The sequence below is a fragment of the Schistocerca serialis genome, chromosome 1 (assembly GCF_023864345.2).
Source record: "Schistocerca serialis cubense isolate TAMUIC-IGC-003099 chromosome 1, iqSchSeri2.2, whole genome shotgun sequence".
NCBI lineage: Eukaryota > Metazoa > Arthropoda > Insecta > Orthoptera > Acrididae > Schistocerca > Schistocerca serialis.
The window spans coordinates 1,173,905,008-1,173,929,178 of NC_064638.1; the positions used below are offsets into that span (position 1 = coordinate 1,173,905,008).

A 24,171-nucleotide genomic window follows, 5' to 3' on the forward strand; every position below is an offset into this window, starting at 1 on the left:
AGAGATATAGTATAATGAGTAGCACATGGCTTTCTAGCTTACCAGTGTTACGTTAATCATATAAAATTGTTCAGTCGCAGACAGGCATAATGGACACACACACACACACACACACACACACACACACACACACACACACACACACACACACACTCTTTTTGTTGTGTGTGTCTTTCTCTGACTCTCCTCTGCTGTAAGGTGAGTAGCAATCTGTTATTTTCGTAATATTGTTATTAATCTATCCTGGATTTTCTGTTGTTTAATATAAAATTGTTCATTAGATATATTGTATCATGTCAGAACTTGCAATAACAAGACAAGTGCAAATTGCTACCAAGGTACAAATTGGAAGCCATATGGACTAAACTGCTAGTCGGTGGTAGACATTGTATTTGTTTGTGTACAACTACATTTTCATTGTTACGTCATGTAAAACAATTTCAACAGCAAACAGTTCAAGGAAATCACGTTACAAAGTTTTGGAAAAAGGTATTTCTTTACAAACAGTACGTAACAGATCTTTTGAGCGGTTGAAGATAATGCATTGGAAGAGCACGCTGATTGGTGTTAGGGTACATGAAGCCAACTGATATAATTTAACTGGATTGATAAAAAAATCTGCTCACCATGAGCCTGTGGCTGAGAAAGCTTACCAATTAGAACCCTCTTTTGTGTGTGTGTTCTGCCACCGCTTGGTGAGTAGATTTTTTAATCTATCCAGTTAAATTATTTTGTCAATAATTGATTGTTTTCATTTTTATATACTGATGAAATTGTTTTATACAATGTAACGATGAAAATGTTGTTGTAAACAAACAAATGCAGAGTGTAACATGTATCCAAAACCGCCTCGCGGTTTAGTCCACTTAGCTTTCAATTTGTCCCATGGTAGCAGTTTGGACTTATCTTGCTATTGAGAATGTTGACAAGATATGATGTTCCTCATGAACAATTTGATATGGTTGACATAATACTGTGCAAGATGGAAAGCCATATTGTACTCATTATACTATGTCTGAACTCAGTGGTGAAATGTAACCTATTTTCCTATATTCCAATAGTAGTTTTGGTTGCATTTTATAGCCTTTTAGATTTGTGTGATTTAAATGTAGAGGCATTATATTTTCCATATGTCAAGAATTACCACAGAAGATACTTTATAAATAGAAGCAAAATGTCTTTGGAGAAAAAAATATGCTTTAATTGCTGTAAGCTCAAGGAGGAGAAACCAGAAATAGATACTTCTTGTATATTCTCTAGAATTCGCAAACATGAGTCATGGGTCAGTTTTCTATTTGTGTTGGCCACATCATAGTAACAACAGTTTGACTATTTTGTTTTACTTTCTTTGCAGGTCTCGGGTCAATACTATTTGCAATCAGTATAGATAATAGTGATCTGAATGGTGGTACTGCTACAATGGAGACGGAGTCAGTAGGAACACCTTTGAGTCGCAGTGAACCAGTTATCCCACCTGTAACTATCTGTGGTAAGTTAAAGTTGTCAAATACTGGTACATTTTCTGTTTGATTTAATGTTACAACTTTTGTTTGAAATATACACTTCCATCAAACTGCACGTCTCTCACTGCTAATTCAGCATTCACCAATTCCTTGGTTTCTGCCATGTATGAACATAGTTCCATATATCAGATGGTATCTTGACCAATATCTTACCTTTAGGCCACTCGTTCTTATTTTTGATCCATTTTATATTATGTGTGATTTTATCATCATGAAAGTGAACTAGGAAGTGAATCATTCACTTAATTAAATCTGGAAACTTCATATGATTTTCAACATTCCACATTTATAATACACTGAAGAGCCGAAGAAACTAGTACACCTGCCTCATATCATGCAGGGTCCCCGCGAGCACACAGAAGTGTCGCAACATGATGTTGCATGGACTCAACTAATGTCTGAAGTACTGCTGGAGGTAATTGACACCATGAATCCTTTAGGGCTGTCCATAAATTCTCAAGAGTACGAGGGAGTGGAGATGTCTTCTGAACAGTACGTTGCAAGGCATCACAGATATGCACAATAATTTTCATGTCTGGGGAGTTTGATGGCCAGCAGAAGTGTTTAAACTCCGAAAAGTGTTCATGGAGCCACTCTGTAACAATTCTGGATGTGTGGGGTGTTGCATTGTCCTGCTGGAATTGCCCAAGTGTGTCAGAATGCACCATGGACACAAATGGATGCAGGTGGTCAGACAGGATGCTTATGTACGTGTCAGCTGTCAGTCATATCTAAACGTATCATGGGTCTCATATCACTCCAGCTGCTAACGCCCCACCCCTTACAGAGCCTCAACCAGCTGGGACAGTCCCCTGCTGACATGCAGGGTACATGGATTCATGAGGTTATCTCCATACCCATACACATCCATCCACTCAATACAATTAGAAACAAGACACATATGACCAGGTAACAATTTTCCAGCTGTCAACACTCTAGTATCGGTGTTCACTGGCCCAGGTGAGGTGTAAAGCTTTGTGTTGTGCAGTCAAGGGCACACCAGTGGGTCTTCAGGTCCAAAAGCCCATATCAATGATGTTTCGTTGAATTATTCACGCGCTGACACTTGTTGATGGCCCAACATTGAAATCTGCAGCAATTTGTCGAAGGGTTGCATCTCTGTCATGCCATCGTTGGTCCTTTTCATGCAGGATTTTTTTCTGGTTGCAGCAATGTTGAAGATTTGATGTTTTACTGGATTCCTGATATTCACAATACGCTCTTGGAATGGTTGATGGGAAAATAGGCATTGCCGACCACAGTGCTGTAGTCTGCCGGGTCACATATCTCTGTGTTTGAATATGCATGCCTATACCAGTTTCGTTGGCGCTTCGGTGTATATTCCATTCTCACCCAGTGTGTCACCCTCCCCTCTCCCCAATCACCCATACCACTCTTTGGTGAGTTTGTCGTTGGCTACCAGCCTGTGGAGCACATCTTCCCTTTCTGTGCTGCATGTCTATCCTCCTGCTGTTCTTTTTGTCCTCTCTTAGGGAATATTTTTTGGGTTCCTCCACCTTTTCCCCTTCCTCGACATCGGTGTTTGAGATTCCTCTTAGTTTCGTCTTCCTCCATGTGTGCTCCTGAAGACACACAACCCTGGGTTGACAGGTATTGTTCACACTTAACCCCTGGTACAGGCCAGGCCCAGGGGAGGGGGGGGGGGGGGCGGCAATTGCCTGAATTGTTACCTTCCCAATTGCCAATTTGTCCTTCTGTCTGGAGTTTGGGAAGTGTCAACAATCACCTAAGGTGGGTGAGCCCCCCTGTGAGGGAGGGGGGCGGGGGAAGTCAGAAGGAGCGCACCAGAGATGCTTCCAATCATTGTGGATTTTTTTGCAATGATCCAACCTTCATCATCTCAGTCTACGCCTGCTAAACATAAACAAAATGAGGCTAAAGATTCAACAACTCTCCCAGGTGCACCTCAGTTCCTCGTGGTGTCACATACCAAAGGGGATCAATCTTTTGCTACAGTTAATCTGTTTATTATTCAGGAAGGTTTTGATGCAATTGCAGGCTTGGGAAATCCTACTCTCACTTATGTAATGGGACTTTGCTTCTGGAGACCAGTTGTGACTTTAAAGTCCAAAAACTGCTTACATGTCTGCTCCTCCATGGCTATCCTCTTCGTGTCAAGGCCCATCGTAGGATGACTCCTTCGTGTAGTGTTGTTTACACTCACCTGCTTGATGGTCTGAGCAAGGGGGAAATCAAGCATTTACACTCTGATCAGGGCAGCACTACGGTTCATTGAGTAATGAAAAAGGTTGTTACAAACTTAGTGCCTACAAGCACTCTTTCTCTCACATGTGATCAACTATTGCTTCCAGTTTTTCTCACATGTGATCAACTATTGCTTCCAGCGAAGATTAAGACAGACTGTGTAGTCACCATGGTCTGACCATACATTACAAACTCAATGCATTGTTACCAGTGTCAACGTTGTGACCACTCCTGCACGTCCTGTCAATACATGGACAAATGTGTTACTTGGGGTAGAGATGCTCATTAGGGCGATTACCTGCCTCCTTCTCCCTGCTGTATCAATTGTAATGGCAACCACGCCACCTCATCCCATGAGTGTCCCATATACCTCAATGAGTAGACTGTCCAAGAGATCCGGGTGAAGGAAAAAGTACCCTACCCTGTTGCTTGCAAGTTGTTGGCTAGTTGAAAGCCCTGCATTTTATCATGTGGCAGTTATAGTACTGTTCTTGCTATGCCTTGCTCCATGAAGAACATGGGCACTCAGATGTGCGACCTCCAGTTCAGTACTGCAGTTACGAAATTGCCCAATATCATGGTAGCATCCTAGTCAACTTCTCCTACAGCTGCGCAACAAGCCACCAAATCTTTGCCTGTGGCAGTGTAATCACCTGCTACACAACTGACAGGCTGGAAAGGACAAAGGAACTCTCCTGCAAGGACTTCTTATGTCCCTCTATCCAACAAATGTCCAATTCTTTATCTTTCAACCATAAAGACTCTAAGAAATCGAATAAAGGCAAATGGTCTTCTCCTTCCCCGACTCGGAAATTCTCTTCAGCAGTGTCGCTACATGATACTCGGCTGACCGCCATTTCACCGGTGCGCACTGTCTACCATTTTTCTGAACTAGAGCCTGCAAGCCAACCCAGGTAGAATGCTGATGTGTCTGTAGATTTCATGGAACAAGATCCCCCATTCTCTGGGCCCTGTAGCAGTGAGTCTTCAAAAGCTGGCATTTGGCAGCTGCCAAGGTGACTGTCCTTCATTTGTTCCCATCTCCCCATTACTTTCATGGCATTAGATCAAACAAGAAGGAATTATGGCTGCTCTTGGAATCACAGTGCCTGGTTGTTTTCTGCCTCCAAGAATCGAAATTGCATCCTCGCAAGCACGTTGACCTCTTGCATTTCCTTTTGGTCCACTTTGGACCCCCTCCTCAAGGATGGCATTCCATTTCATGGGGCGCTGCACTGCTCATTCAGGATGTGCCCATAGCCAAGCCATCTCATTTAACATTCACCTGCAAGCTCTTGCAGTCCACATTTTCCTTCCTCGTTTCACCTTTTCTCTGTGTAACATTTACATCACTCTTGTCATTTGCTGTCGCTGGGGCAGACTTCCTCCAGCTTATTGGTCAGCTGCCTCACCCCTTTTGGCTGTTTGGTGACTTTATGCCCACCATCCCTTTTGGGGCTTTTAAAACATCCTGTCAGAGAGGTTCACTCTTGGCTGACCTTCTCAGTCAGCTCAATCTCACTTGTCTTAACACTGGAACACTCGTGTTGCTTTCAGACGCCGTGCACACCTACCCCCATTTGGCCTCTCGTTCTGCACTGCCCATTGTCCGTGTGTTTCATTCTCTCTGACACATACTAAGAATGACCATTTCCTGTGCACTCCGGAGGATGACGGTTCAATCCTGCGTCCGGCCATCCTGATTTAGGTTTTCCATGATTTCCATAAATCGCTCCAGGCAAATGCTGGGATAGTTCCTTTGAAAGGGCATGGCCAAGTTCCTTCCCCATCCTTCCCTAATCCGATGAGACCGATGACCTTGCTGCTAGTTGGATATTTCCTTTACAAGTTCTTTTAACAATTTCACTCCATCTTCTGTCATGGGGGACAACCTCTGTCAGCTCTCTGGGACTAAGGTTCATTCTCTGATTTCTCGTATGTCTGCAGCAGATGATCTCCAATAACTTGGGCCACTATTTTGCTGATTTAGAGCACTACCCACTATCATCCCGCTTTCCTCCCTTGGAAATGAGTGAGGGAGGCTAAGTGATACACTTCTCCTCTCAGAAGCTACAATGCTGCCTTCACTATGAGGGAGCCTGACTGTGCTCTCAACTAATCCCGATTTTCCACCCCAGTGCCAGACATTGTTCACATTAAGATGTTACATTGTTCACATTCAAATGTTCAGCACTTTTCTCTTGCAGGTAAGCACTCACTCCTTCATACATACAATCTCATTTGGACAGATGGCACATTTCCCAGGTGGCGGTGTGAAGCCATTTTCGTACCCATACCGAAGCCCAGTAAGGACAAACACCATACTTCTAGCTATCACCCCATTTCTCTCATCAGTTGTGTTTGCAAGGTGATGAAATGTGTGATCCATGGCTGGCAGGTATGGTAGCTCGAGTCTCGGAATTAACTAACCACTGCGCAATGTGGATTCTGTGTGTGCCGTTCTGCAGTTGATCATCTCATCTCTTTGTCAATCAATGTCATGAACGGTTTTCTGCAAAAATAACAGACTGCAGCTGTGTTTTGATTTAGAGAAAGCATATGACACCTGCTGGAGTACTGGTATCCCCCACACTCTGTACATGCGGCTTCCCAGGTTGCCTGCCCCATTTCCTTCAGGAATTTTTAAAAGATAGTTTTCAAGGTACATATGGGTTTGGTCTTGTCTGACACCTTTATTCTTTGTAAAGTAGTTCTTGTCTTGCAACTCATCAGTATCTCTTTATGACAAAATAATACACAGTTGTACAGCTATTTCTCACTATCAAAAGGGATAATAGTTTGGCTTTCACTGTATCTAACACAAGTAGGAACACATTCACCTACCAGACGTCAAAGTGGAACACAACATTTAGACTGTTCGTGTAATGTTTTATTTATATTAAAATGTGAGTGCTTTTTTTACTGTGTTAATGCATATTTACTGTAAATATATGGTGTGTAATATTTTATGATGAATCTAACTTTGATCTGAGGTATAATTATACCCTCCTTCATCTTAAAAACCATTATTAATTTAATTTTGAACATAAAAATTGCTGAACACTAATTGCATTTTTGGGGATGGGAAGGACTTAAATACATTAGATCTTTATTAAGTAGTTTATGCCCAACAAAAGTTTCATTTTTTGCATTGTTGGGTAAAAACAGTTACAGATGCTGAAAGTAAAAAGAAAAAAGATCAACGAAGACGAAAAAGGGTTCCAGCACAGATTGTAAACTTTGATGATGAACCATCAGAAAGTGAAACTGCTGGATCTCCAGCAGACTCTGAATGCTCTACTGCACCGAAGGTATCCATTGAATCTGCTGAAACTGAAGAAAGACAGCAAGTAAGCATAACACCTTTTACATATGTAGTACTAAACCTAATGAATATTTTTCCTTATGCTGATATCCGAGATGGCTGTTACACCCAAGTGGTTTCGAGGCTGGTGATAAAACTTTCCGTGTCTTAGAAAAGCATAATATTGATTGATAAATTTGTCTATTTTCAGAATTTCTCTAGAGTTGAGCAGGTGGCTGAGGAAGTTGGTATGGATGCTGCTGCAGCCAGCCTGACGGCGTGTAGCAGACCATATGATCTCACACTGCCCTCCTCTGCTGGGAGAAGGTACCACTCATATGGGCAAACTGTCCGCAATTGTGTGTGAACAGAGGATTTACTGTAGATAGCTGAGAAATAATCCTGCAGCTGCAATCCCTTTGAAGACAATATATCCCTCTGGAGTTCTCTGAAGCAACACCACTGTCCTTGTGGTAATCTATCTCATAGCTACCTGTTCCATGTGCTGCGTCAGCAGCATATTCAGGTACTGAGTTATCCCAAGTAAATCCTGATCTTGCTGATAGATAGATAATTCCAGTCTTGTGTGATTGGGCAGGGTAGTACGTGAAACAGTGATCAGTCTTGCCATTGCCAATGGATGCAATATATACACACACATCAAAAAAAGTTTTGCACCACCTCGGTTCCCATAACTCATGAAGATGGATGTTGGCTGTGGATAATATATCGCAGACACAGTCCCTCTGAATGTTCGGAGATGTCATTAAACCCACTCAAAGATGTAAACAACCATGCTTGAACAGCACCTATTAGACGGAGGGCGTCCAACAGCCAATCAGTTCGTCATTCCTCCAGGAAGGAGGTACATGGCTTGTGTTGTCTGTAGTTCAACCATGCCTAGACAGTCAATACCACAGTTTGATCGTGTCCACATTGTTACTTTGTCCAGGAAGGGCTCCCAACAAGGGAACTGTCCAGGCATCTTGGAGTGAACCAAAGTGATGTTGTTCGGACATAGAGGAGACACAGAGGGACAGGAACTGTCAACGAGATGCCTTGCTCAGGCTGCCCAGGAGCTACTACTGCAGTGGATGACTGCTACCTACTGATTATGACTCGGAGGCGGCCTGACAGCAACGCCACCATGTTGAATAATGCTTTTCGTGCAGCCACAGGATGTCGTGTTGTAACACTACCGCCCTACTCGGACGTACGTTAGCTCTATAAAGCCTGTACTGTAATAAGTTCACGGGCTTCACCTTATAAACAAGGATTTTAGTACATTAGTTGACCGCGTGTACCTAATAGTAGCAAGATCGGACTTATACTCAGCCAATAACTACAGTGATGCATCAAGCAAATGTAAAGTATAATTACTCTTTCGCATGGACAAGAAGTACACACAGTAGATGCTACCTATAATTAACAATTCGGTCGCCAGCCTACTTAGGCAATGAGTAAGTTTTTCCTTGTACAAGTGGGTGCATGTACAAGCATAGTAACATGTAGTAATGATGCGTTATATGGCAAAGTTTGGAACCAGAAAAATCCACTGCACTAAAGTTTTCTCCTTTAGTACTAATTTGGACGAGCTAAATTTACACAACACCACACAGTAATGATTACTACGAACTGCATTTGGTATATTGATCAGACCGAAATCGGGCATAGATTGCCCTAGCATCGACAATCTTGAAAGTACACACACAATGTCACTATTAAGGATGGAAAAACACTAGTACACTTAGGATTAATATATAATTTAGCTTTACTGGTCAAATCTGATCAACACATTTCAAGGTTTGAAAGAATGGACAAGAGAGGGGAGGGGGGCCCTGAAACTGTGATGGTCGTTATACTGAAACTATTAAGTACTGAAGGCAAATTAATACTCAAAATTATCAATCTCTGGATAACTACTCTTTTGTCTCACTTCTGAATTATTTAACTGTCATTATTTCTGTCTCAGATTAATTAAATAACGTCGCTAACTCAATCCAACAAAAACTCTCTTCCAATTTAGTCACACTTTTGTTCTTTCTCAACATTTGCAATAACACATAGAAGTTTTAGGCTCCTTTATGGCATAGATTAATCTGCTGATAATTTTCATTAACACTAACATTAAACTTTCAGTTCAGGATACTCGGATTGCACAATACGAGGTAAGGATCCTGTCTAGGTCAGTGATCAGGATCAGTAATGGCTAAGGCAATTCTGGTAAAAGTCACGTTATTATTGAACAGTCAGAAACATTTTCGACACTGGTCCACACAGATACACTTCTAAAGATGAAATAAATGTTTGACCTGTGCAAGTCGATGCGGCGGTTGGCGGGCAGCGAAATAGCGGGCAGCACGGCACACATACAAGCACGGCTAAGGCTCACACAACATTGGCACTTTCCATCTTCTTAGCGTCGTAATCTTTCCAATTTCGTGCCTCAGAATATAGCCATGCCAAGTAGGCGTCGGAATCGGTTCATCCGAGGCTCAATGGAATCCGCTTCTCCTGGGTAGCCTCCTCAGTACAGTACGTGTACTTCCAACTGTTGCTCGCCTCCGACTGTTATACTGTGCCCGTTGTGCCGAACCGCGCCAGTGTGCGTTTTCCCGCCTCGCCTGCCTCCACCTTTTCCCGGTCCCCTGAAGGTAGGGTATTCACCACAGGTTTTCTACTACACATATCCTAATGCATTACCTATGTATGGACCAAGTGTATAAATTACAATTTTCACATCTAACAATAGTTTTAACCTTAAATACACTTTCCTTTGATTACCACATTATTTGAAATCTAACATAAATAATAATATTAATTTCAAAAGTTGCTCACAGTCTCTTTAACATAACGATACAAACCGAAAAAAAAGTTCAAAACCTTACTTACATTAATTTATCTAAATTCATAAAGAAAAAAATTATTATATGTACAGTTGTCGTTACACATGCCCCTGTTTCCAGAAAATTTTCTTAAGTCCAAATTTTATGGGAACACTAAATCTTACAATTATACAGTGGTTCCGAATCTTTACTTAATTGTCCAAAAAGATTTACACTACATATTTCCTTTTACTCCCTGTATATAGGTTTACACTTTTTTAACACATCAAGAATAATTACTTGTCATTTACTCAAGTGCCTTTTGCACAGTCCAACTTCCCATCATAACATCACTAAAATAGCAATTTAATCATTTTTTCTAAATTTCTCAAAGAAATAATTTAAAATTCTGGAATACAAACATTTAACTACAAAAACAATTGCATATTTTGTATACACTATAAGATAATTTGTCGCTGCTTGCTTTGAATAGCAGTCCATTTTCTTACTCACTAAACAAAACACACACACATATATTCAGAAAATTAGCTATACATATTTGCTGCCTATTATGCGGATTTGGGCAGTCCTTTTCACTTCATATTGTCACCTCTCCTGGATCACATTTACAATTTTCCATCGATTATTTATCTGCCCTCATTGGTATTTGGCAGTCCTTCATATTATGGTTCATACACTGCCCATTTTCATTTTTGACAGTCCCATCTTTTATCTGGCTGATAGCATTGATCCTTTCTTTTCAGTCCTTTTCTCCATACATTTTTACAGTTACAGTACAATTGGTAATCTGAAACTCACATAACTACATTAGCACATTTTCAAGGGTATACAGACACTTACAAAGATTAGATACATTTAGAATAACTTGGGTTCAGCATAAGATACAGCACATTTACTCGTTCCTAGGAACATACAGTTTCAGGTCCACAATATTTCTTACACCTAAAGGTCTTTTGGATTTTGGGTAAATCAGGTAGTAAGCATTGTCGTGTGGAATATTCTGTATTATATATGGTCCATTATAAATATATTTAAATTTTGAAATTTCATGGTTTAGTTCACTAGACTTTCCGTGGGTTTTTAAAAGAAGATAATCTCCAATTTTAAATTTTGAAACTTTTAAATTTTTATTGTGTCTTTTAGATCTAGATTCAGCTTTTTGCTTTGCCCTTTTTATCACCAATTCTTTCTTTTGATCCAATCCCAAACTTGTACAAGGTGGAAACTCTAGTTTTTCTTCAATTAAACTTTTACTACTTCTGCCTAACAAAATTTCTTCCGGTGGAAATCCTGTAGTTTCATGATGTAATGTGTTCATGACATTCTCAAAATCCGATATAAACCTGCCCCAGGCTCTGATTGTGACTGCAGTGTGTTCTACACAATCTCCCGATTTCTCGCATGTACCTTTCAACCGGGTTGCTAGCAGGATGATAAGCTGAGATATATTTAACCTCCACACCATTTCTCTCCATTCCTTCTTTCCAAATTTTGGATATGAACTGGGGTCCATTGTCAGATAGTACTGCTTTGGCTTTCCCGATGGTCCTAAAGTATTCGACCATCCTATTAAATACAGCTTTTGCTGTTGCTTTTTTCAAGGGGTATAATTTCACAAATTTTGAAAATACTTCCAAAATCACCAAAATATATGCACAATTTCCCGAAGTCTTTGGGAGGGGACCATATAAATCCACCGATAATAAGTCTAGGGTGTCTTCAGGCAACGTACTTTGCATTGGTCCCCTACTAGTTGTGTTCGGCACTTTGGCCTTTTGACAAACATCACATGACTTAATTCGTTCCTTTACCTTCTTACTTATACTACCAGTAATCACTATTACATTATTCAATTTATCCAAACATTTCTTTGGCCCACTATGCCCCAACGCTAAATGAAAATAGTCTATGACCTCTGTATCAAACTGGTGTGGCCAACATACTCTCCATTCCTCAGTGGTTAAATCTTTCCTCCTCTATAAAATGCCCTTAATGATTTTGTAATACTTCTTAATATGAGGATACTGCACACTGTCAAAATTTACCTTCACTGATTTCCAGGTTGAATCCTCATTCTGATGGCATGTCATATTTTTACATATCTGCTCAATTTTCCTCTTTCCTGAAACCTCTTTCATATACCTTATCTGAAAAGTACCCTCTTCACCATTTTCATTTGGCACTTCACTCATACCATTAGGCAATTGAGATAAAGCATCTGCCACATAATTCTCAGTACCTTTAACATAGCAAATATCGTAATCAAATTGTTGTAGGTACAAAGCCCAACGAGTTAGCCTACCATTAAGTAAACGGCAATCTTTAAGAAAAGTTAAAGCTTTGTGGTCAGTATGTATAATGAGCTTATGGCCCCACAGATAATTTCTAAATTTCTTTAACCCCCATATAATGGCTAAAGCTTCCTTTTCCGAAATAGTGTAGTTCCTCTCATATTTTGTTAGAGTTCTACTTGCAAATGCGATAGTCCTGTGTTCGATTTCTTTTCCTTCACAGATCTCTTGGAAAACTTCTATACCAATTCCATAAGCACTGCTGTCACTACTCATATGGAAAGGTTCTGACAGTATGGGGTGATGCAAAATATTGTCATTCAAAAGTTCGTTTTTCAATTTTTCAAAATCTCTCATGCACCCTTCAGTCCACACAAAAGCACTATTTTTCTTAAGTAAATTATTCAGATGAGGACTATTAAAAACTTGCCCCTTGACGAACTTTCTATAGAACCCACATAAACCTAAAAAGGCTTTCAACTGTTTTCTTTTTCTAGGAGCTGGACATCCTGATATTGCACTTAACTTTTCCGGATCCTTGCCAATGCCGTTTGTAGTAATAATATGCCCCAGGAACTTTATTTCTGATTTCACAAATTCACATTTCTTCCACTTAAGTGTCATGCCCCCTGCTTGTAGAGCAACAAAAACTTTCCGCAATAACTCGCAATGCTCTTGCCATGCTTCTGTAGCAATCAGTAAATCGTCTACATAAATGGTTAGCCGGGAACTCAGTTCTCTCCCTAACACAAAGTCCAATGCCCTAATAAATACTGCCACAGATGTGCTAAGCCCAAACGGCACTACTTTATACTGATAGCATTTCCCGGCGAATAGAAAAGCGGTATATTTACGCGATTATTATCTTAATGGGATTTGCCAGTACCCGGCTGTCATATCCAGACTGGTTAAATACTTCACGTTATAAAATTTTTGGAGCATTTCGTCCAGATTTTCAGGTCTGTCTATTTCCTTCTTTACAATTTTGTTCAAAGTCCTAGCGTCGATAACTACTCTCACTCCCCCATCCCTTTTGTTCACTATGATAAGGGGACTATTATACTCGCTGCTACTTCGTTCGATTACCCCCCACTCTATCATTTTATCTATTTCCACTTGAACAGCCTGCCTCTTTGATATGGGTATCGAAAATGGTCTTACGAAGAAAGGTTTATGCTCTATGGTCTCAATCTGGTATTCAAAATTCTTAGCTAGGCCAGGTTTGTCCGAAAATACGGGGCTGTTACTATTTAAAATTTCAAGCAATTCTGCTTTCTGTTCGGGAGATATTCCCTTCAAATTTTCCACCATTCCTTTAAATTCATGCCCCTGCTCGCCACTCTCATTTAACATTCTCTGGACATGGTACACCTCGTACTTGTTTGTCAACCCATCATTCCCTTGGTCGATCTCCAACAACAAAGAATCGATTTCTGAATCAAACACTTTCCCACTGTCCTCAAAATTTAATTCCAAATTCCTAAATGTACTATTTATTTTGATCACTCCCTGGCTACAATCAATAACAACCTTTTCTTTATCCAACCAATCTATCCCCAAAATCATTTCAGTACTCAAGTCTGGCACAACCAAAATATCGTGTTCAAAGTTTTGTCCTTTTACACTAAATTCAACCAAAATCTGGTTCTTTACCGGCTTACTAGCCTTACCAGTTGCACCAACAATTTTTACACCTGTCACTGACATAATTACTAGCCCAGGCTTATCACAAATGTGTTCGAAAAATGACTGAGAAATTGCACTTATCTGAGACCCAGTATCAAGAAGTACTTGCAATTCCACGTTATAAATTTCAATTGGTATTATAGTTTGTTTAACCATCGAATGTTTTTCATTACCGTGGTCTTCCTTGAGCAAATCCGGGTCGACAATAACATCGTCCCAAGATATGCTTTTAACATTCACTTCACAAATATCTGGCGGTTTCTTGGGTTCCGGAAGTTCAAAGTTATTAATTACCTGAACTCTTTGCGAAATAAACCCTGAGTCGTCTGGTGGTTCTTTCTTTCTTTGTTCTGTTTCAACGTCTGGATTTTGCTTTGAAGTTTCTTCATCATTAGGTACAATACCGCAATTAACTGCATCCCTATTATTTTCACTGATTTTCTCATATCCTCTTTCAGTAAAAGTATATTCATTTTCCTTTACACCTGAAAATTCATCTTCACTAGAGTCATCACTACTCTCTTCCTCAACATCAGATTCACTTAAGCACGCTACTTTTGCACAATAGGGAGCGTTAGTACATTCATTTTCGTCTGTATTTGCGTATCTTTCATCATCTGAACTATCGTCGGAATCCGACCATTCCGGATCGCTTTCAGGTTCTAATATAAAAGCTTTTCTGAGACAGGCACTAAGTTCTTCCTCTGTATTGTCGTCAGGCTTGGATTTTAATTCAATCTCCTCTTTTGGCAAAACGGCCTCATCATCAGCTTTATTTACATCTACTGTGACTTCATATTTAGTGTAATCCTCGTGGACTTTAATTACTTTCAGGTAGTCATCTACCCCTTCTCCACGGTGCCTCTCGGTAGCAGCTTGTACTATTGGCGGACTGTTAGCAGAAGTTATTTCTTCGTCAATGCTGAGGATTTCATCCTCCAAATCCTTCCTATCATTAACCTTCCTCCTATCGGCAGCACGCGTACTTTGCGCGGCGCTATTTATTCTCCCCTCTTCAAATTTGGGCCACGTCACTTTATGGACGTCCCTACTATCTCTCTTTCCACCAACTAATTTCTTCGCCTCATACTCCCTTTTAAAATCCTCCCACTCACATTGCTTTAGGCCCTTGTACAGATCATCGATCTGCACACACCAATCAGTTACTTCTGCTAACTCATCCTCGCCTTTTATCTCACTGCAAACACTGCTAACCGCACCTCTCTGTGTATTCACAGTTTCATTTATTGTTTCCTTTGTCACGGAATTATCACTCGTAAATTTTTCCTTAGCTCTGACGGCTATGTTCATATCTACTGCTGCCGTATTGCTAGCGGCTTCTTTCCGAACAGATGTTCTGCTAGGCTGGGCCGTTGCCCTCTGATGCTCCACTCGCCTGTTAACATGTAGCGCTCTGTGCGGCAGAGATGATTCATTCTGGCTCGCACCTGACGCTTGTTTCGCCACAACACGTCGCGGCGTTCCATGACTGTCCCTATCCTGTCTCATTACATTACGGTCGGACCGATATTTTTTCTTCAATCGGGGCCTGTATGTGTTGTCCGCTTCCGTTTGGCCCGCAACGTTCGCGGTAATTAGTTTCCCGCGTTGTTATTATTTTGCGCGGTATACTCTCGATCGCGACCTGAATAATTTCCTCTGCCTCTTCCTCTGCCTCTTCCTCTCTGTATTACATTGACGCGAAATCCATCGCCGTCATTTCGTTCGTCATTGTGTCGGTTATTACGGTTACCAAAGTTTTGGTAATTGGCACGACTTTCGCGCCAATGATCTTCGTCTTCGACTCTTTCGAGAAATGCTTGGAAGCTGCGATGATTCCTTCCTACATACCTCTTTGAATCCTCCGGAAGCTTTTTATATAGCTCCCAGATAATTTCCGAATCTGATCTTCTACCTCTTAAATGCGTCAATTTCCGGTACCAATGCTCGCAGAAATCTTTCAAAGAATTCCTGCCCCTGTTATCATGCTGTTTGGCCATGATGAACTCCTGCCATAAATGGTGCTGCTTTTGTTCAGACCAATATTCTTCCGTAAATCTCTGCCTAAATTCTTCGAACGTCATTCGTTCGGTATTTAAATTTATTCCCCAGTGCTTAGCATCACCCGCTAAGGCGCTAATTACAACGTTTATCTTTTCCTGATCAGACAAGTGCTCAGGAAATACTCTCTCGCAATTTTTGATAAAATCTAACGGATGCCACCCGTTATGTTTCTTGGCTGGATTGAGGCGTTCCTCGCCTTCTAACAGCTTCGTAATTGGTGTGCCATTACAGACAACACCAGGCCTATCTTTAATTTTGCTCTCCAGATCGAAAATTCTGCCTTGAATTTTCGTAGTATTTTGTTCACAATTTTGAACACATCCGGATACTTTTTTACTTAAATCCCTTTCAGTGTCTGAAACTACCTTTTTCAATTGCGATATCCCGTGTTGACATTCGTTTACGATCTCAGTTTTAAGATCGAAAACTTTTTCGTCTACCTTAGTTTCAACCAGAGGTTCTACTTTCTCTTGAATGTTGAGAATTTCAACATCAAATCTACTATTAATGTTACCAATTTCCTCCTGCATAGTATCCATATTTTTGTTAATAACATCAATTTCAAATTTCAGAGTATTTACCACAGAACTTAAATTTCCCACTTTTTGTTCTACCTGTTCTATTTGTTTACTAATTTTAATTCCCTGTCCTTCGACCTTTAATTTGATCCACCTGTGTTTTGAGCTGCTCGTCAACGTGTGTTTTGAGCTGATTAACCTGATTGCCGAATTGTTTTTGAAGTTGCTCATTTTGTGTTTTGAGTTGCTCGTCAACGTGTGTTTTGAGCTGATTAACCTGCCTACCGACTTGTTTTTGAAGCTGATCATTCTGTGTTTTGATCTGCTCACTCTGTCCTGAAATTTGTTTGGTTAATTGTTCAAATAATTCGTTTATGCTTAAAATTTTCACACTGTTTTGTTCTACGGAATCGGTGTGTTCCGATCCTACTTCAAAAGTTTCTTTCGGTTCTTTCTTTATCTGTGGAGAATCAAACATGTCAGTGGATTCATTCACATACCCACTATCATCTACAAAGTCACCCTCTGCTTCCTGTTTTGTCCCTTGCTGTGTTCGAGGCGATCTCAACCTTTCAATCTGTACATTGACGTGTTCGTGGTATTGTAAGTACGCCAATTGTCTTCCGCTAACGCCATCTATTATCTGGCCGCGTAAACTCCGGCTACTGCCAGCCGCATTCTCCATTTCACTTGGCGCATCTACCCTGCCTACGTTCATGTCCATATTGAATGCCAACTATACCACACTATTATACTTGACTCACACTGCAGTTTATTTTGCTGAACTTTATTGCAATTCGTGCCACTGAACATCCACTGTTCAATCTTTACGTTAATTTGTAACTGTCAACAACTGGATGTCCTGTCACCGGGAAGCCACTTGTAACGCTACCGCCCTACTCGGACGTACGTTAGCTCTATAAAGCCTGTACTGTAATAAGTTCACGGGCTTCACCTTATAAACAAGGATTTTAGTACATTAGTTGACCGCGTGTACCTAATAGTAGCAAGATCGGACTTATACTCAGCCAATAACTACAGTGATGCATCAAGCAAATGTAAAGTATAATTACTCTTTCGCATGGACAAGAAGTACACACAGTAGATGCTACCTATAATTAACAATTCGGTCGCCAGCCTACTTAGGCAATGAGTAAGTTTTTCCTTGTACAAGTGGGTGCATGTACAAGCATAGTAACACGTAGTAATGATGCGTTATATGGCAAAGTTTGGAACCAGAAAAATCCACTGCACTAAAGTTTTCTCCTTTAGTACTAATTTGGACGAGCTAAATTTACACAACACCACACAGTAATGATTACTACGAACTGCATTTGGTATATTGATCAGACCGAAATCGGGCATAGATTGCCCTAGCATCGACAATCTTGAAAGTACACACACAATGTCACTATTAAGGATGGAAAAACACTAGTACACTTAGGATTAATATATAATTTAGCTTTACTGGTCAAATCTGATCAACACATTTCAAGGTTTGAAAGAATGGACAAGAGAGGGGAGGGGGGCCCTGAAACTGTGATGGTCGTTATACTGAAACTATTAAGTACTGAAGGCAAATTAATACTCAAAATTATCAATCTCTGGATAACTACTCTTTTGTCTCACTTCTGAATTATTTAACTGTCATTATTTCTGTCTCAGATTAATTAAATAACATCGCTAACTCAATCCAACAAAAACTCTCTTCCAATTTAGTCACACTTTTGTTCTTTCTCAACATTTGCAATAACACATAGAAGTTTTAGGCTCCTTTATGGCATAGATTAATCTGCTGATAATTTTCATTAACACTAACATTAAACTTTCAGTTCAGGATACTCGGATTGCACAATACAAGGTAAGGATCCTGTCTAGGTCAGTGATCAGGATCAGTAATGGCTAAGGCAATTCTGGTAAAAGTCACGTTATTATTGAACAGTCGGAAACATTTTCGACACTGGTCCACACAGATACACTTCTAAAGATGAAATAAATGTTTGACCTGTGCAAGTCGGTGCGGCGGTTGGCGGGCAGCGAGATAGCGGGCAGCACGGCACACATACAAGCACGGCTAAGGCTCACACAACATCGGCACTTTCCATCTTCTTAGCGTCGTAACCTTTCCAATTTCATGCCTCAGAATATAGCCATGCCAAGTAGTCGTCGGAATCGGTTCATCCGAGGCTCAATGGAATCCACTTCTCCTGGGTAGCCTCCTCAGTACAGTACGTGTACTTCCGACTGTTGCTCGCCTCCGACTGTTATACTGTGCCCGTTGTGCCGAACCGCGCCAGTGTGCGTTTTCCCGCCTCGCCTGCCTCCACCTTTTCCCGGTCCCCTGAAGGTAGGGTATTCACCACAGGTTTTCTACTACACATATCCTAATGCATTACCTATGTATGGACCAAGTGTATAAATTACAATTTTCACATCTAACAATAGTTTTAACCTTAAATACACTTTCCTTTGATTACCACATTATTTGAAATCTAACATAAATAATAATATTAATTTCAAAAGTTGCTCACAGTCTCTTTAACATAACGATACAAACCGAAAAAAAAGTTCAAAACCTTACTTACATTAATTTATCTAAATTCATAAAGAAAAAAATTATTATATGTACAGTTGTCGTTACAGTGTTATGGCTCAAACTGTGCGCAATAGGCTGCATGATGCGAAACTTCACTCCCGACGTCCATGGTGAGGTCCATCTTTGCAACCACGACACCATGCAGCAAAGTACAGATGGACCCAACAATGTGCTGAATGGGCCACACAGGATTGGCATCATGTTCTCTTCAACAATCATCAGAGACATGTTTGGAGGCAACCCAGTCTGTCTGAATGCCTTAGACATACTGTCCAGTGAGTGCAGCAAGGTGGAGGTGGCTTTATGTGGGGCCAACGTATGCCACTGGTGGTCATGGAAGGCGCTGTAACGGCTGTACGATATGTGAATGCCATCCTCCGACCAATAGTGCACCCATATCACAAGCATATTGGCGAGGCATTCGTCTTCATGGACGACAATTCGCGCCCCCTATTGTGTAAGTCTTCTGAATGACTTCCTTCAGGATAATGACATCGCTTGACTAGAGTGGCCAGCATGTTCTCCAGACATGAACCCTGTCAAACATGTCTGGGATAGATTGAAAAGGGCTATTTATGGACGATGTGACCCACCAACTGCTCTGAGCGATCTACGCTGAATCGCAGTTAAGGAGTGCGACAATGTGGGCCAACAGTGCCTTGATGAACTTGTTGATAGTATGCTACAACAAATCCAGACATGCATCAATGCAAGAGGATGTGCTACTGGGTGTTAGAGGTACCAGTGTGTACAGCAGTCTGGACCACCACCTTTGAAGGTGGTACAACATGCAATGTAATTTTCATGAGCAATAAAAAGGACAGAAATGATGATTATGTTGATCTCTATTCGAATTTTCTGTACAGGTTCTGGAACTCTCGGAACTGAGGTGATGCAAAACTTTTTTTGATGTGTGTACATGTCATCACAGAACACACTATAATAAAAGTATTGATGACAGTTACTGAATTTTTCCCTCGGAGCTTCGTAGAGCATAGTTACAAAAAGAAGGTAAAAACCACCTTCGTTAATGTTTCGCAACATTTTTGATGACATATTTGTATTTGGTTTATTAGTCATGCTTCACCCAACAGCAAATTCTGGGAAATCACCATGTAATTAATTTCCACACGTTCCCCCAAAAACAGTAAAAATATCCAAAAGCTTGTTTCTAACCAAATGAGAATTGTTTTACGGCATCAGTAAGTCTCTCTGCTTTTTGCCAGCAACAGTGCTCAAGAGGCTCGTAGAGTCCTCAAAGTTCTGCTGAAGTGGTTCTCTTTAACTAAACTTGGTGTTAAAAATGTATATAAAGTCAGATAAACAATAGTGAAGAAAGGCAGTGATTTACTTGTAGCTGATTAATGTGCAGTCCAAAGGCAAGCAGAACAGTAGGGAGACTTTTCTAGCTTTCAAGCTACTGCTCTGTTTCCAGTTTAAGTACTGTGATCGGCTGCAAGTGGGTGCCTGCCATTATTCACTTTTATTGTATCCAACCTGGAATTTCCATTATTGTAGTACACTAATAAGTTTGTAGATTTTGTAAGATATGTCATGCTCCTTGTGCACATCTTGGATAATAATCTTGGCAAAAGTCTGCTTTTGCTTATACAGGGTGGTCCATTGATAGTGACCGGGCCAAATATCTCACGAAATAAGCAGCAAACGAAAAAACTACAAAGAACAAAACTCGTCTAGCTTGACGGGGGAAACCAGATGGCGCTATGGTTGGCCAGCTAGATAGCGCTGCCATAGGTCAAACGGATATCAATTGCATTTTAAAAAATAAGAACCCCCATTTTTATTACATATTCGTGTAGTATGTAAAGAAATATGAATGTTTTAGTTGGACCACTTTTTTCTCTTTGTGATAGATGGCGCTGTAATAGTCACAAACGTATAAGTAGGTGGTATCATGTAACATTCCGCCAGTGCGGACGGTATTTGCTTCGTGATACATTACCCGTGTTAAAATGGACCATTTACCAATTGCAGAAAAGGTCAATACCGTGTTGATGTATGGCTATTGTGATCAAAATGCCCAACGTGCATGTGCAATATATGCTGTTTGGTATCCTGGACCACATCATCCAAGTGTCTGGACCATTTGCTGGATAGTTACGTTATTTAAGGAAACAGGAAGTGTTCAGCTACATGTGGAACATCAACCACGACCTGCAACAAATGATGATGCCCAAGCAGGTGTTTTAGCTGCTGTCGCAGCTAATCCGCACATCTGTAGCAGACGAGTTGCGCAAGAATTGGGAATCTCAAAAACGTTGGTGTTGAGAATGCTACATCAACATTGATGACACCCATAGCATATTTCTATGCACCAGGAATTCTGTGGCGACGACTTTGAACATTGCGTACTGTTCTGCCACTGGGAACAAGAGAAATTACGGGACGATGACAGATTTTTTGCACGCGTTCTATTTAGCGTTGAAGCGTCATTCACCAACAGTGGTAACGTAAATTGGCATAATATGCACTATTGGGCAATGGAAAATCCACGATGGCCGTGACAAGTGGAACATCAGCGACCTTGGCAGGTTAATGTATGGTGCGGCCCCCATTTTATCGATGGATAATTGGCCCCCATTTTATCGATGGCCATCTAAATGGTGCAATGTATGCTGATTTCCTATGTAATGTTCTACCGATGTTACTAAAGATGTTTCACTGGGTGACAGAATGGCGATGTCCTTCCAACATGATGGATGTCCGGCACATAGCTCGCGTGCAGTTGAAGCAGTATTGAATAACATATTTCATGACAGGTGGATTGGTTGTCAAAGCACCATACCATGGCCCGCACGTTCAATGGATCTGACGTCTCTGGAGCTTTTCGCTATCATGATCCACTGACAATGCCTGACAACATGCATCAGCACATTGTCAATACATGTGCGAACATTACGGAAGGCGAACTACTCGCTGTTGAGAGGACTGTCGTTACAGATATTGCCAAATGCATTGAGGTTGACGGACATCATTTTGAGCATTTATTGCATTGATGTGGTATTTACAGGTAATCATGCTGTAACGGCATGTGTTCTCAGAAATGATAAGTTCACAAAGGTACATGTATCACATTGGAACAACCGAAATAAAATGTTCAAACGTACCTACATTCTGTATTTTAATTTTAAAAAACCTACCTGTTACCGACTGTTCGTCTAAAATTGTGAGCCATATGTTTGTGACTATTACAGCGCCATATGTCACAAAGTGAAAAAAGTGGTCCAGCTAAAACATTCATATTTCTTTATGTACTACACGAATATGTAATTAAAAATGGGGCTTCCTATTTAAAAAACCACAGTTGATATCCATTTGACCTATGGCAGCACCATTTAGCGGGCCAACTATAGCGCCATCTGGTTTCCCCCTTCAAGCTGGACAAGTTTCGTTCTTTGTAGTTTTTCGTTTGACGCTTATGTCATGAGATATTTGGCCCGGTCATGATCAATGGACCACCCTGTGCATGTGACAAGCTTAATTTGCCCTTGTTTAGAAATATGTGACAAGCTTTCTGATTGCATTTTATTAAGTATTTTATATCATTGTTTCTAGTTTTCAGTTCTCTTTTGCGTTTACATAATGCCTTCTTGCCAATAACTTCATTGTGTGTGTTTATCAAAAGATTTTTAATATTATTCCTTTAGAGTTTAACACTTTTGCTATTGAGAACTGTTTGTGGGCATTTACTCACTTTCTTGTAATATAATTATACTTTCTTGTAGCAATAAATAAACTTTATACCTCATGTTCCTTGCTTTCATAGTGTTGTCTTGTATTTTCCATATCATTGTCAAAACTTTAAATCTTTAAGTTGCAATATAATGGTGACTATCAGTGTCAAGGTGCCTCTGAAATAGAAGTATTAATTGTGGTATTACATAAACAGTCAGTGAACCAAGGGCCCATGATCATGAGATACTTAATTTAGGATTTTCTTCCTTCTTATTGGTAATGTGTTTGAGCAGTGTGAAAACAAGACTCCCTAGACATATGCAATTGATTTTCGTACTGAAGTTCATAGCCAAATGAAGAGTGGGAAATGGACAAACGGGCTACCAAATTGATCAGTGTGAGGATTAGTTTAGGGGAGAGAGAGAGAGAGAGAGAGAGAGAGAGAGAGAGAGAGAGAGAGAGAGAGAGAGAGAGAGAATCAGGCAACTGTCTTGTGAAACTATTGGTCTAAAAGTTAGAAATGAAATAGACTAGATGAACATTTTACAAGCGTTTGGCTGATGCTCGATGTCATGTACAGCAAATGAGGTGCTGACTGAAAATTCTAAGTTAAACATTGAACGTTTAAATCCTTAATCAGCTCTTCATTTGCTGTTCACAATTTCGAGCATCATTCAGAAGCTTGTCAGATGTTTCTCTAATCTTTTTCATTTTGTACTTTCAGAGACTTTATTTTAAAAAATTTGATTTTTTTTCTAAAAAATTGTTTTGTTTCCTTTTAATGAAGTGTTTATAAGCTTAAGTTTACACACACACACACACACACACACACACACACACACACACAAGCTCAGCTGCGCTCACGTGAACACTGTGTGTAGCTGCCAAGGGTGGACTGTGAGCAACTACACATCTTGGGAAAATTAGTCTGAGTGTTGGGGGCAAGGAGGAGGCTGGGTGGGAAGGGGGAAGGACAGCAGGGTAGGAGTGGGGAATGGTAAAGTGCTACTTGAGGAAGTATGCAGGGATGTGGTGAGAACAAGACAGAGTGGCTTATTGGGGGTGAAGCATGTGCGGGAGTGTGTGGGGGGGGAGTGGAAAAGAAGGGAAGTAAAAATATTGTTGGTCTTTGGTGGAGTAAAATGCCGTGTAGTACTGGGGTGGGAGCAGGGAAGAAGATAGTGGGAGAAAGACAGTGACTAATGAAGGTTGAGGCTTGGGGGGGGGGGGGGGGGGGGGGGGAGATGACACACATTGCAATTCAGAAGAGCTGATGGTGGTAGGAAGGATCCAGAATCACAGCTTATGCCATCTAGATCCTTCGTACAAACACCAGCTTCTCTTAATTGTGCAGATGGGATCTCTCCCTGCAGCATATCCTACATTCCCGTAACCTTCATTACTTTTTCCATTCCCCCCCC

General features: G+C 40.7%; 1 protein-coding gene across 3 annotated transcripts in view; it reads left to right on the top strand.

The window, feature by feature from the left end:
- LOC126418610 (sorting nexin-29) overlaps nucleotides 1–24,171 on the top strand; it is a 197,460-nt gene that overhangs the window by 67,778 nt on the left and 105,511 nt on the right. For all 3 annotated transcript variants that reach the window (XM_050085457.1, XM_050085448.1, XM_050085465.1), the window contains 3 exons: nucleotides 1,355–1,489; nucleotides 6,918–7,099; nucleotides 7,265–7,380. In XM_050085457.1, coding sequence (XP_049941414.1) covers nucleotides 1,355–1,489; nucleotides 6,918–7,099; nucleotides 7,265–7,380 — 433 coding nt within the window. The remainder of the gene's footprint in view (nucleotides 1–1,354; nucleotides 1,490–6,917; nucleotides 7,100–7,264; nucleotides 7,381–24,171) is intronic.